Source organism: Manduca sexta, chromosome 19 (assembly GCF_014839805.1).
Source record: "Manduca sexta isolate Smith_Timp_Sample1 chromosome 19, JHU_Msex_v1.0, whole genome shotgun sequence".
Classification (NCBI taxonomy): Eukaryota; Metazoa; Arthropoda; class Insecta; order Lepidoptera; family Sphingidae; genus Manduca; species Manduca sexta.
This window is the reverse complement of record NC_051133.1, coordinates 300765-315389: the sequence shown is the minus strand read 5'-3', so window position 1 is coordinate 315389 and position 14625 is coordinate 300765. Positions and strand designations below refer to the sequence as shown.

The 14625-nt window shown below is 34.6% G+C and overlaps 1 protein-coding gene across 1 annotated transcript; it reads left to right on the top strand.

The window, feature by feature from the left end:
- The first annotated feature begins 2266 nt into the window (after positions 1–2266).
- LOC115440496 (organic cation transporter protein) lies at positions 2267–13280 on the top strand. The gene is made up of 7 exons (XM_030164834.2): positions 2267–3509; positions 7904–8132; positions 8895–9150; positions 9256–9578; positions 9886–10180; positions 11529–11710; positions 12113–13280. Exons 1-7 carry the CDS (start codon positions 3313–3315, stop codon positions 12272–12274), a joined length of 1644 nt encoding a protein of 547 aa, XP_030020694.1. The 5' UTR covers positions 2267–3312; the 3' UTR covers positions 12275–13280.
- The last annotated feature ends 1345 nt before the right edge of the window (positions 13281–14625 follow it).

Here is a 14625-nt window from a genome sequence, read left to right as displayed (position 1 = left end):
AATAATGTTTCAAAAATACTAAAATATTGCTGTGTATTATTTTAACTAGGTAGACTTTTCATTAATCATTTCATCATAAATCATTACTTATTTTATTTTGTAATACAATTGTGTGTTAAATCTGTTAGAACATCATGTAATAAAAAAAAATCTAATAGAATTTTTGAAATGCTGTGTCGTTTTAGCAAGCTTTTTGGTAAAAATGTTTATACTGACAACACTGCGAGTTTAGGCGAGAAAGAGTACGACTATTGTATTGAATAATCGCGCGCTCTTCGGACTCGGTCAAAGACTCGGACGCGTTGCCATAGTGTCTATCTAGCAAAGAAATGGTACAGAAAGCATAATATGACGTTCGGTAATGTCTACGTAGTCTTCTTTTAGATATTATGACAAACCGAAATATTAATGTTGGAAATAAAATAAATGTCGGAATATCATGTAGAATCTACAAAAGATACGATACCAATAGATTTAAATCTTGTAACTTTAATAATTATGTAGGTAATTTTTTGGTAAGAAAACTATTTTATTAACGAAAATAACGTTTATAATTGACGAAATATTTTTTGTAGTAATTAATTATTGACTCAATGAACTGCTGCACCCAAGTCAGTGAACGTATTGGGAGTTCATTTGTGAGCTGACCTTCTGAACCCTATAGGTTCGGTAATAATATCATCAGCTGTGACGTAGTTCATTCACTTCAGTTAAGCGCGCTGAGAGACAGCGTGATCAAAAAACCATAAATCTAAAATCGGGATTATTGACGTAAATATTCGTTACTTATGAATAATATTTTGCACGGTGTTACCAGAGGTTACCATGAACCTGTGGTTTCATTTAGTAACGCAATGTCGAAATGACCCTGTATAATCGCTTAAACATTTGTGTTATCACAATAAATTACAAGACTAATAATCTTATACATAGTAATAACACTTTGTTAGTAAATATATGGTGTAATTAATATTTTTTATGGCCGTTCAAAAGTTTGTGTTAATCTTTTTTTATTGGTTTGAATGACGAGACGAGCTAGCCCTTATTAGCCCTAGAATTTTTTTTCCAGTTTTGCCACGCCGCGCCGCGTGGATGTTTGCAATTATGTTTCTATAAATAAATATTATCCGTAAATTTTGGTTAATTCATTCAATATATCTATACTATTATATAAAGCTGAAGAGTTTGTTTGTTTGTTTGTTTGTTTGTTTGTTTGTTTGTTTGTTTGTTTGTTTGTTTGTTTGTTTGTTTGTTTGTTTGTTTGTTTGTTTGTTTGTTTGTTTGTTTGTTTGTTTGTTTGTTTGTTTGTTTGTTTGTTTGTTTGTTTGTTTGTTTGTTTGTTTGTTTGTTTGTTTGTTTGTTTGTTTGTTTGTTTGTTTGTTTGTTTGTTTGTTTGTTTGTTTGTTTGTTTGTTTGTTTGTTTGTTTGTTTGTTTGTTTGTTTGTTTGTTTGTTTGTTTGTTTGTTTGTTTGTTTGTTTGTTTGTTTGTTTGTTTGTTTGTTTGTTTGTTTGTTTGTTTGTTTGTTTGTTTGTTTGTTTGTTTGTTTGTTTGTTTGTTTGTTTGTTTGTTTGTTTGTTTGTTTGTTTGTTTGTTTGTTTGTTTGTTTGTTTGTTTGTTTGTTTGTTTGTTTGTTTGTTTGTTTGTTTGTTTGTTTGTTTGTTTGTTTGTTTGTTTGTTTGTTTGTTTGTTTGTTTGTTTGTTTGTTTGTTTGTTTGTTTGTTTGTTTGTTTGTTTGTTTGTTTGTTTGTTTGTTTGTTTGTTTGTTTGTTTGTTTGTTTGTTTGTTTGTTTGTTTGTTTGTTTGTTTGTTTGTTTGTTTGTTTGTTTGTTTGTTTGTTTGTTTGTTTGTTTGTTTGTTTGTTTGTTTGTTTGTTTGTTTGTTTGTTTGTTTGTTTGTTTGTTTGTTTGTTTGTTTGTTTGTTTGTTTGTTTGTTTGTTTGTTTGTTTGTTTGTTTGTTTGTTTGTTTGTTTGTTTGTTTGTTTGTTTGTTTGTTTGTTTGTTTGTTTGTTTGTTTGTTTGTTTGTTTGTTTGTTTGTTTGTTTGTTTGTTTGTTTGTTTGTTTGTTTGTTTGTTTGTTTGTTTGTTTGTTTGTTTGTTTGTTTGTTTGTTTGTTTGTTTGTTTGTTTGTTTGTTTGTTTGTTTGTTTGTTTGTTTGTTTGTTTGTTTGTTTGATTCTTTTGACAGTTTCCATTGCGTGCGCTGCGTAAACGGTTAAAGTTATACAACAAACACATATGATGGAATTGTTCCTCTTAAAAAGCCCCCCACCACATCTGTCTGCCTATTTGGACGCGATAAACTTAATAACTACTCAACGGAAATTTGATATGGACATAGTTTGAGACTCTAGGAAGGACAAAGGCTGCATTCGTGCGACATAGATTATTTCCAGGATAATAAGTAGCGTGTAGAACGCCAACAGCTTCTCCTCAATGAACGAATTTTCTAATTAACTCAGTTGTTCCATACATTATTGATTCAAAAGAAACTAAAATATCTAATCGTGTTCTTATATTATGAGCGCCACTCTGAACATAGCCACACGCTGTCAATGTTGAAATCATACTAAAGTCAGTACAGATTGTAGTACAATTGAGTCGAACACAATTAGTGTACAGAAGCCATATCTAGTACATAGTACATATATTGATGTATAGCATAGATTGTTTGGTACAACATTATATTATTAAAAATGAGAACCATCGTAGACGGTTTAATCGATTCCAAAATTAGCACGAGCAGTATCAAAAAATTAAACGTCACTTCGGTCACGTGCGAGTCTCGTGAACTTAGAATAAACTTTTATCTTGAAATCATTAACACTTTTTTTCCAATCAGAATCAATAACGACGACAGTATTTTGGTGTTTTTAAAACACTTCGTGTCTTCGAATTGTTTTCTCACATTAGATATGAAAATAAAAAAATTAACATGCGATATCTAATCCTGAGTATATTGTTTTAAACAAAATTATAGAAAGAGCTACCCAACCTCTCTTAATCCACAACCACGAGATCAACAAGACATTAGTTGTCGATATTACCATCTTATACTCAACGAACTTAATCACCAAAAAGTGCAAAAAAAAATCACAGCTATAATATTTACGCAAAATCACACATTACAATTCTATCGGTACCAACAATCATGCTTTTATTCATTCCTTCGCAGAATATGAAGCCAATGTAATCTCTTATCAATATATTAATCCTTACGATTATCAGTAGGGCGGTTATACTAAAACTTATAAAAGATGCGAGGTATACTCAGAGAGGACACGCTGTTAGGTCGGCTCGTGTACCGGTTGGAAAATGGCGGATAGACGGCGAAATAGTACTGCGAGTAAGGGCCAGGAGAGCCCTGCGATAGACCTCGACTATGTGCTGGTGAACGAGCTTGGCCAGTTCGGCCGCTTCCAGATCTACAGCTTGTTATTGGTGGCCGTCCCTCTCGCTATGTCGGCTTTCATGGGTGAATTCATCTTCTCAGCAGCTGCTATCCCTCACAGGTGAGTAGGAAAGGGCGAAAAATATTGTAATAAAATGGAGGAAAACACAAAAAGTATTTAGACATCGTGGTATTGGAACTGGCGCCCACGGTGTACTTAGCATATTTTTTTTACGAGTACAGCAAAGTTACCCATGTACACCTGATGGTAAGTGGAGTGGGGTCCAATAGACTGTCCACTGACGAGAAATTATTGCCCCTCGGCAGTCGACACAATTTTGCCGGTCGACTATGGTGGGTTTTAACACCTTATGTCCGGGGTTCGCTATCCGGGCGGATATAAAATATATCTTACACAGCAATTCCTGTATATATTTTCCTATTATTTAAATTGATATGTTAAGTAGGATTTTTAAAATACCTCGAGCAAGTCGTTAGATACTTGACAGCTGAAATATACTAGATTTATGGATACTTCCTTTAAAACAATTTTTTTGGTATCTATAAAACATTTAAACTACTTAAATATTCGTAATTAAATTACCTATCTGATGATGTTAGTTGCAAATTAAAATTATGTGTACTTAAAAGGAATATCAATAAATATAGTGGCATTTTTATGATGAAATTAACGGAACCAATATACATATTATAAAAACTTTGAAAAAACTACAGTTAAGATAACATATTTATTTATCAATCTTAGGACAACAAACAGTTACACAATTTAATTCATATACAGTACATGTCAATAATATAAATTTTATAATTTATAATTTTATACAAATTTAGTTAAATTATAACAAAAATATTGAACGTAAGCTATCGCGGCGGCGATTACCGGCGCTGCATATTATTGTCTGTGAATTGATATAGATTTCAATGTAGCGGTGGATATAATATGGGGCGTTGTAATTTTTTTTAGAAAAAAAATATACAAATCTTATGCAACCATAACCTAGTTAGGACTAAAACGGAATCCATTGTCAGCAGGTTCACAACATGAGGGCTCACTCCTCTGAGTTTTCTAAAAAAGTTACGTGTATTCTTTGTATATTATCGCTTGGTTTAACGGTATAAAAAACACCGTGAGGAAATCGTTAATACCTGAGAAGTTCTCGATAATTACACAAGTCGACAAAAAAAAAATTTTTTTTTGTGTTTCTGTTCTAATGCTTGAATTTTGATTCCAAATATCGAAAAACACTCAGATATCCATTTTTAACTCTTAAAGTTTGCTTTTGTCTGATTTATGTTGATAAGTACGTTTTGAAGATTTTTATTGATTCTTATGAGCAATAGGCGGTAGCATTTTGATCATTTTAATTGCAAATTGTGAATTATGTCTGAACGGCAGTAGTGAGTGTTTACTAGTCTATTACTATTTAAAAAAAAGTATATTTGAGTTGTAACAACCGACTTTAATGTCGTACTTGGTTAGAAAATGGCACCAAGAAAGTGTAAACAGGATGTTGATTAATTATGTTTTATTTGCGGCGAATTTATTAAAATAAGTAGCAGAAAAATTTGCTTTGGCAACGATTTTGAAGCATTGCGAAGCCTATGACGCTTATTATAACCTCAAAATACGGAATCAAGATAAGAAATGGGTACCTCACGGTGCTTGTGTTAATTTCAAATTGGAAAATATAATGTGAAAGTGAAACCAATAGTAGAGCCTAAATAAATATTGATGCTACCTTTACATATAAAGTTAGGGCTAATGAAGCAATTTATGTAAGCTCTAGATCATAATTCTGAAGCTATTTAATATTTAAAGAGATTTTTTCCCAAATTATCTGAAGCTAAAGTTAAAACTGGTATTTTCGTTGGACCACAAATAAAAGAAATAATGAGCAGCGATGATTTCACAAAATTCCTTATTGCTCATGAAAAATAATCCTGGAAGCGTCTGAAAGCAGTAGTCAATTGTTTTTCTGGAAATCACACAGCCGACAATTATGAAGAGTTCATTGAAACTATGCTTGAAAGTTTTAAATTGATGGACTGCGGAATGTCCCATAAACTCCATATGGGGCATTCCACGTGAAGCGGGCACGAAAAAAAACTCGATGTCTCAGATTTTCGTAATATTTGATTATGTTATACCTGTATATGTCCTCGATCCAGATACAAAATATTATTAAAGTATAAAGCCTGGTAAGCGAGTTAAAGGACTTTGAAGTTTTGACTGGCCGGCTGGTACACGCCACTTCGAATCCAATTATCAAGTTTTTAAATGTTACAATAAAATAAATAAAGCAATGAAATAAATACTTCATTTAATGAGCTTTTTTATTGTATTTTTGGATTTTGAAAAATGTTTTTTTTTCTTAGAAATAATTGAGTTTGAAAGTTTCAACCTTGAATTTCACAAAGTTGGCTTATTTAGATTTAGTTTATTTTTGTTCTAAAAATAGTTACTATTGTATAGATAATCCCTGCGAAGTTTCATAATGGGCTGAGAAGTAGTTTAGGAGCTAGACCGATTACAGTGCCGAAGCGCGGCGGTCGCCAGAAAGAGCGAAGTAGTAAAAACTTTCAATTAAACTAAATACTTTCGATTAGAGTATTTTATCATGTTTTGCATCGCTCTAACGATTCAATTACATCTGATTATAATATAAAAAAATATATTTATATTACTGACGGTGCACAACAACATTTTAAAAAGATTTAATTGTATTAACTTGTTATATTTCAAACAGGATTGTGGTAAAGATGCAGAATTTCATTTTCGTGCCACTTCACATGGCAGAAGGGCAATTTGACGGTCTCGGTGGTAACCTAAAACGCCTGGAGACACAGACTAGTTTACATAACGCATCAAACAAAGCCATCACGATACCCGACCGCTTATACATATAGGCTAGAACATCAATGCCACGAACTCATATTTATTATTACTACTACTATTTATTATTATTTTATGTTTCAAACTTGTATTTCACAAAGTTGGCATATTTATATAATAACTTTTTTCTACTAAAATAGCCAATATTGTATATAGATTATCCTTGCCAAGTTTCAAATGTTGTTGTGCACCGTCAGTAATATAAATATATTTTTTTATATTATAATCAGATGTAATTGAATCGTTAGAGCGATGCAAAATATGATAAAATACTCTAATCGAAAGTATTTAGTTTAATTGAAAGTTTTTACTACTTCGCTCTTTCTGGCGACCGCCGCGCTTCGGCACTGTAATCGGTCTAGCTCCTAAACTACTTCTCAGCCCATTATGAAACTTCGCAGGGATTATCTATACAATAGTAACTATTTTTAGAAAAAAAATAAAATAAATATAAATATGCCAACTTTGTGAAATTCAAGTTTGAAACTTTCAAACACATTTTTTTCAAAGAAAAAAAAACATTTTTCAATTTCCAAAAATACAATAAAAAAGCTCATTAAATGAAGTATTTATTTCATTGCTTTATTTATTTTATTGTAACATTTAAAAACTTGATAATTGGATTCGAGGTGGCGTATACCAGCCGGCCAGTCAAAACTTCAAAGTCCTTTAACTCGCTTACCAGGCTTTATACTTTAATAATATTTTGTATCTGGATCGAGGACATATACAGGTATAACATAATCAAATATTACGAAAATCTGAGACATCGAGTTTTTTTTCGTGCCCGCTTCACGTGGAATGCCCCATATGCTACATGCTCACCTGGACAAATTTAAAGATAATATGGGTGCCTATTCAGAGGAGCAGGGAGAACGTTTTTACCAAGATGTTATGGACTTTGAACGACATTAACAAGGATAGTACAACGAGAGTATGATGGGGGATTACATTTGGGGATTAATACGCACACAAACATAAAAGACCCATTAAAAAAAAAACGTTTTTGAACATGATTTTTTGTTATTTTCTATTTGTTTGCTATTATTAGTCATAATTCTTGTATAAAAAAGACTTTGATGTTCAATAAAAACTTTTTTTATCGTAATTTTAAATAAAATTACAGAGAAAGTATAAAAAATTGTATGTGTTTTTTGAAACTCAGTAAAATTGCTCTAGTTTCTACAAAAGCAAACTTTGATCGGAACAGTTATTTTTTTATTTATTTGTAACATAGGAGAAACCAAAATTTCACATTCAGGAGCCAGACTCAAAAATCGTGTTGACCGGTGTTATTCGTGTAGTCTGCCAACCCACATAAAACTGACGTGGTGGTCTAAGGCGTAACCCTCTCGGTAGCAGAGGAAGCCTGTGTCCTGTAGTGGGAAAGCATATAGGTAAACAGGGCTGATATTATTATAAATGTCATGTTGGTCATATTTCATGTAGTTTTCCATAGAATTTTGTTTAGAACAACCAAATATGCATGCATTCTTGCAATATTTTCCGTCCAACGGAGCCATAATTAAATAAGTCGGAAGCAAATGGGCATAATTGTTATATTTACCACACAACCTCTCAAAATTATTGTTTGCCTGCAGATGTCGTGTGCCAGAATGCGGTGAGACAAAAAAGAGTTCTCTATTCGAACCCGAATGGATTTCCAACGCCATCCCGCAGACTTCCTCAGGATTCGCCAGCTGCGAGCGGTTCGTTCCAGTGGATGGAGCTAATGGCTCGCTCGACTACTGTCCCGCCAATCTGTTCCAAAACGACACAATGGGTTGCGATGGCTTCGTCTACGCTCGGGACAACTCTGTTGTGTACGATGTAAGTATTTTCAGAAATTAACACTAATGAAATAAGGGATATAATTTTGCCTCACTTTTAGGTAGTTGTGCTTCTCTCCGTAGTGAATAATATCCTCTTCAGAAGACAAATACTTAAAATGTGTTACTACGACGCAAATACAGTTACGTATATTTTGTTTGTTTTCATTATAAATTTGACTGAATCGTTAGGTATTTCCGTCTGAAAAATAATGTATACTCAGTCGCAGCTCGGAGTCAGGAAGTCGGCGGTGTGATACCCCCGTGCCTCAAAAATCACATAAAGCCGTTGATCCTAGCGCCTGATCCCTCTTCGGTTATGTCGAATTGCCGTCTCGCGCGACTATAAGAATGAAGGAACAGATAGAGTGCTTGTGTATTGCGCACACATTTGTCCACTATAATATCGCCGTCCCTGGTTGATCTTCCTTAAGATTGGCCGCCGTGGCCGAAATTTAGGTTGGGAAGAAATCAATCACAATCATGTTTTTATGTAAAATACATGTAAACGCGCGTTAGCAAAACGCGCCTCTTAAGCTTGTCATCTGAACAGGGATTTAATGTTATGATAGTGGGTACTGCGATGTTTATCATGTTTTTTGATTAGATAATTTTTTTATGCGAAGAGGCATCATTTTATTGATTTTAATCTGATTTAAAATTTATTATGAAAATGAATAATTAATTAATACACTCATTAAGATTTTTTATCGATAAGACATAATATTATATCAGTGAAACATTTATAATGTATTCTTTATAGTTCGACCTTGGCTGCCAAGAATGGTTCCGTGCGTTAGCTGGTACTCTCAACAGCGTGGGAACCCTATTGGTGCTGCCCATCATCGGGCTCGTCTCGGACAAGTTTGGTCGGCGGGTTGCCCTCATAGTCAGTGTCATTAACCTGGCATCGTTCGGCCTCATCAGGGCCTTCTCCGTCAACTACCCCATGTACCTGGCCCTTCAGCTCATTCAAACAACGCTTGGAGCTGGATCGTTTAGCTCTGCTTATATTTTTGGTAAGCATGATATCAAAAATCGAAATCTTGTAATATTATTTCGTTTATATACTTGGGCAATTTTTCAGTTAAATTAAATGCAGTAACACATTTATTTTCTTGTAGCCACTGAATTCGTAGGTCCGAAGTACCGTGTATTTACGAGCGCCACCTGCACATCCATGTTCGCCGTGGGACAGGTAATCCTCGGCAGTGTTGCCTGGCTAATCCAGCCTTGGCGATACATGATCATGGCCCTCCACATCCCGTGCTTCCTCATTATTATCTACTACTGGATCCTGTCGGAAAGCGTCAGGTGGCTACTGTCGCAGCAGAGGTTTGACGATGCCAAGAAGGTGCTTGAAAAAGCTGCGAGGATCAATAAAAAGGAAATCAGCGAGAAGTCAATGCAGGCGCTGTTGACGCCGCCGGCAGCTCCTGAGCACAAGGTAGTGTGTAATATTATCAGAAACAATGTCCTAAGAGATATCAAACCTATATATCGAGTAGGTTAATATTATAAAATAGTTGTGTCTCTACCATGGTATGTTGATTTCATTGAGCTATGAATATCAGGAATTTAATAAGTAAAGCTAAGAATTGTGTGTAAATGTCTAATGTGTTATAAAACTAATGCTCTACGTTTTTTATTGTAATGTAAACTTTGAATTTACGGCAGAGAATACAATTTTAATTTGTAATATCATACCAGTTGTACATCTATGTACACATTTCAAAACAGTTTTTTTCAATCAGGTGGAACGTCCTGGAGTGTTCAAGACCATCATAAAATCTCCCGTCCTGCTCCGGCGCGTGTGCACGACGCCCATCTGGTGGATTACAACCACTTTTGTGTACTACGGGCTCTCCATCAACTCCACCAGCCTGTCGGACACCATGCACCTCAACTTCATTCTCACATGCGCCATCGAGATCCCTGGCTTCTACACCGCCGTGCTCGTCTTGGACAGGATCGGCAGGAGGGCCACTCTCTCAACCGCATTTATCTTCAGCGCCGCTTGTAATCTCGGCTTCGCTTTCATTCCTGATGGTGAGTATATTAGTACCTTCATTAGCTTAGCGATATTTTTGTATTAAGATATTCAGTTTTGTCCTGAATTTTGTAATTACATTACCTGTGTAGCGGAATTTACAGAAGACTTAGGTATGCAATATGAATTTTTTTTATTTTTCTTATTTACGTGACATGCGAGTTCCGCGTAACATTTTTTTTTTTTATTGGGCGATAGTCACAACCCATATCAAACCACGAGACGGATACAAGGTCTACAAAATATAGTCTATGTGATAGTTGCACTTATTCCTTAGCTTTCGTGAGATTTTATATATATTTTAAGACTGAGATTAAGATAAATCAATTGAGATTTTTTTTATACGTACACGACAAACTGAGCCTTCTGCACCTGATGGTAAGGGAGGTGGCGTCCAATAGAATGTCAACTGACGAGAGATGATTACCCTCAGCAGTTGACAAAACCGGATATACACAATAATATAAAAATTATATATGTATATAAATGAGACATAAAAATGATAGTCCATATCAAAGATTACTATTATTTTGTATTGTTACACTGTACTATCATTTATTTTGATTTTTATCGGTATTTTGGCAAGGCGAAACCCAGTACGATATTGAAAACAAAGTAAATAATTAGTAAAGTAGGTATATAATATTGTAGATAATCAGTGCTAATGTAGTTTGATCAGAAATTATCGCAAAAATATGGTAATTTAGAATGCTGAATCCATCCATCAAGATAATCGATACCATTGAATTTACCACTGACTGTGATTCTTGATGATTATTGTCAATGCGTTGTTCCCTTTGAGATTGAAGCAATTATCATTAATTCATTCTTTATTCAGGTACACATATGTATGTACCTTAATTTTCATACGATATATGTATATCTTCATAGCACTTAGTTGAGACAGTAAACCGGGCCTTAATAGATATTAAGGCACCTGAAACTCTACAAGACCGCGGTTCCGTTCTCGCCGCCGAGACCTTCACCGCGTTTCCCGCCCCCAACCCTTCTAATAAACCGTCGAAAACGGTAATGCATAGATTGTTTAGTACGCTCATCCCTAATTGTTGCTGTCCCATCCTCTTCCAATGGCTGTCCTAAGCCGAGATTCGTACCCTGTTAGTAGGTTGCCTACAGCGTTGGCACTTAATTTTCAAGGGTTACAAACGCTTTAAGCACTGACCTGAAAGTCCGGTGTGTTTGTGCCGACCCTTGTCAAGCCAGCAAACGTATGTCATGTTAAAAAAAGTCAGCTAGTCTATTTATACAGTAGACAAACCCCACTATAACATAGCGGTATCATGTTATTTGATTTCCGTAAGATTCTACAACACCACATTTTTCCAGACATGACTATGGTGCGCTTGATAATATTCCTGCTGGGCAAGTTCGGCATCTCCACGGTGTTCACGTCGCTGTACCTGTACACGTCCGAGCTGTACCCCACCGAGTACCGCCACAGCCTGCTCGCCTTCTCTTCTATGGTCGGACGCATCGGCTCCATCACTGCGCCCCTCACGCCTGTCCTGGTAAGTACAGCTTCCAATCTTAGTATTGTCCCCGATTTATTTACTTGTCAAGTACAGACGAATGGTTACGAACACGAGTTTGTAAACAGCTTATTTCGGTGACGTCACTCATAATTCATAGTTATAATTATTCGCCAATAGGCTAAATATGGCATTATAGTTCACACCAAAATATTTGAAGGCAGTCATTGGCTGCGATCACTTGGAGATAAACTTTTACAATGAAAATAATGTTACGACTGTTTGATAACTGGTTCCCTCTAAACCGGCAGATATCCAGATAAACAATCAAGTGTAACATATCGTCTGATACTTGATAGGTAGTTTAAAACCTATACCATTATTTTTACTTAACAGAAAGTGATAATATGGATTATTCTAATTTGTTTACTGTTCGTCTAGATGGAGTACTGGGCTGGTATTCCCTCAGTGATGTTCGCATCCATGGGCTTCCTCTCCGGAGTGCTGGTGCTCACACAACCAGAGACCCTCGGCACTAGGATGCCTGACACTCTAGCAGAGGCGGAGTTGATAGGCAAGCCAGAGTCCAAGGTTCAGCGGTAGAACAGTTCGCTACACTTCAAGGATACTGATTATGTATAGGACGGGCGTGTGATGTGTTCGTAAATTGAAATGCTTAGATCGTTATGGATTAAATACTTACCTACGTTAAGTTTAGACTCGTAAGTTCTCGGAGCAATTATATTACTTAAGACCTATCAGAGGCGTTTACACTAGTAGAAATTTTTATATAATTCTATATGCATAGATGCGATTCGCAGCAAGCCCTGCAAGCTACAAAATTTCTAAAAATTAGTTCACCGTGATTGTTTCTACTGTAAAAATCACTTGCGAATGTTAATTTCTGCAAGTTTTCTTGTTAATTTAAACGTAGCTTTAGGTTCAAAAATGTATGTTGTAATAAAGTTATTTATTATACTGTATTCGATGGTGTCGATAAATGTAAAAAAAAATCGTATACTCGACTCCAAAAGTCGGCACGCAATACACGAGATATTCGGAATATCATAAGTTATTTATATTTTATAAGTGTACACCAACAAAGGCATTAGTATTAAGTACCTTATATAAAGTTTTAATATTGCAACATTATGTTTTTTGTATTTTTTTCCTTAGTTCTCTTGTAAATATATAAACGCTTAAGCATTTGTGTTATCACAAGAAATTATAAGACTAATAATCTTGTACATAGTAATAACACTTAAGTAAATATATGGTACGCATAGTTAACATTTTTATAGGACCGTTCTGAAGTTTGTGTTAATCTTTTTTTTTTATTAGTTTGAATGACGAGACGAGCTTGCCGTTAATAAATTATTTTTGCTAGTTGTGCCAGTAAGTATAAAACACTGCGGCATTTTCATTCTGTTTTTAGTTTTACTGGCACCAATCCCTGTCTCTGGGTCACTCCGACGCCGCGCCGTGCGGATGTTTGTAATTGTGTTTCTAAACATAAATATTATGTGTAAATGTCTTTAAAAATATCATTTGTTTGGACAAACTTGATTATTTTCAAATTTCAATAAATAAATTCGATATGTGTCTCTGTCATAAATGTTTTTAAAACTTATTGGTATATAAAATATCTATATGCAAAATGCCATGCTGGTTTGTAATTTACATTAACACGTTCACATTTGTATGTTTATTTATTATATAAAGTTGAAGAGTTTGTTTGTTTGAACGCGCTAATCCCAGGAACTACTGGTTCGACTTAAAAAAATCTTTTAGTATTGGATAACCCATTTATCGAGGAAGAGTATAGGCTATATGGCATCACGTTATGACCAGTACAAGCCGAGCATCAACGGAAAATATTCTTAAAAACAGGGTAAAATTATTCTTATTGACAGTTACCATTGCGTGCGTACTCAATAACTATTCAACGGAAATTTGATATGGAGATAGTTTGAGACCCTGGGAAGGACAAAGGCTGCATTCGTGCCACATAGATTATTTCCAAGATAATAATTAGCGTGTAGTACGCCAACAGCTTCTCCTCAGCGAACGAATATTCTATAATAAGCACAGTTGTTTCATAGATTACTGATTCAAATAAGAAATAAAAATATGTACTTAGTTTCTCTTTAATTATGTTAATCATTGGATATTCTATAAACACGAACGTCTTTATAAACTATTTGTTCAAAATTTGAACTAAAATGGCAACCAAAATGTCACTGTTATAACCTATGTGATTCACTTGAACAACAAATATTTTTACTTATTTGACTAATATTTTTTATTCAAATCCAGGTTTACATTTAGACTCGAGTTTTTATATTATAAGCGCCACTCCGTTTATAACCACACGATTTCAATCAGAGACCAATTTCAATGTTGAAATCATACTAAAGTCAGTCGTACGTATTGCAGTAAAGTTGAGTCGAACACAATGAGTGTACGGGACGCCAGATCTAGTACGTAGTACATATATATTGATGTATAGCATAGATTGTTTGGTACAATACTTACATTCCTAAAAATGAGAATCATCGTAGTCGTTTTGATCGATTCCAAAATTAGCACGAACAGACTGTCAAAAAATTTAAACATGCTTCGGTCACATGCGAATCTCGGAAACTTAGGATGAGCTTTTATCTTGGAATCATAAACACTTTTTTATTATAATTAGAATCAATAACGACGACAGTATTTTGGTGCTTTTAAAGCACTCCGTGGCTTCAAAATGTTTTCTCACATTACATATGAAAATAAAAAAATAAACATTGCGAGATCTCATCCCGAGTATATTGTTTTAGATAAAATTGTAGGAAGAGTTACCCAACCCCTCTTAGTCCATAACCACGAGATCAACAATACATTAGTTGTCGATATTACCAACTTATACTCAACGTACTTAATCACCAAAAAGTGCAATAAAAAATCAAAGC

Bases quoted from the DNA above. Each gene is read 5' to 3' on its own strand.
- LOC115440496 (XM_030164834.2), top strand. From the start codon at position 3,313: ATGGCGGATAGACGGCGAAATAGTACTGCGAGTAAGGGCCAGGAGAGC. The intron at 9,579-9,885 runs GTAGTGTGTAAT...TTTTTCAATCAG, and splicing joins CGGCAGCTCCTGAGCACAAG to GTGGAACGTCCTGGAGTGTT. The intron at 10,181-11,528 runs GTGAGTATATTA...ACATTTTTCCAG, and splicing joins CTTCGCTTTCATTCCTGATG to ACATGACTATGGTGCGCTTG.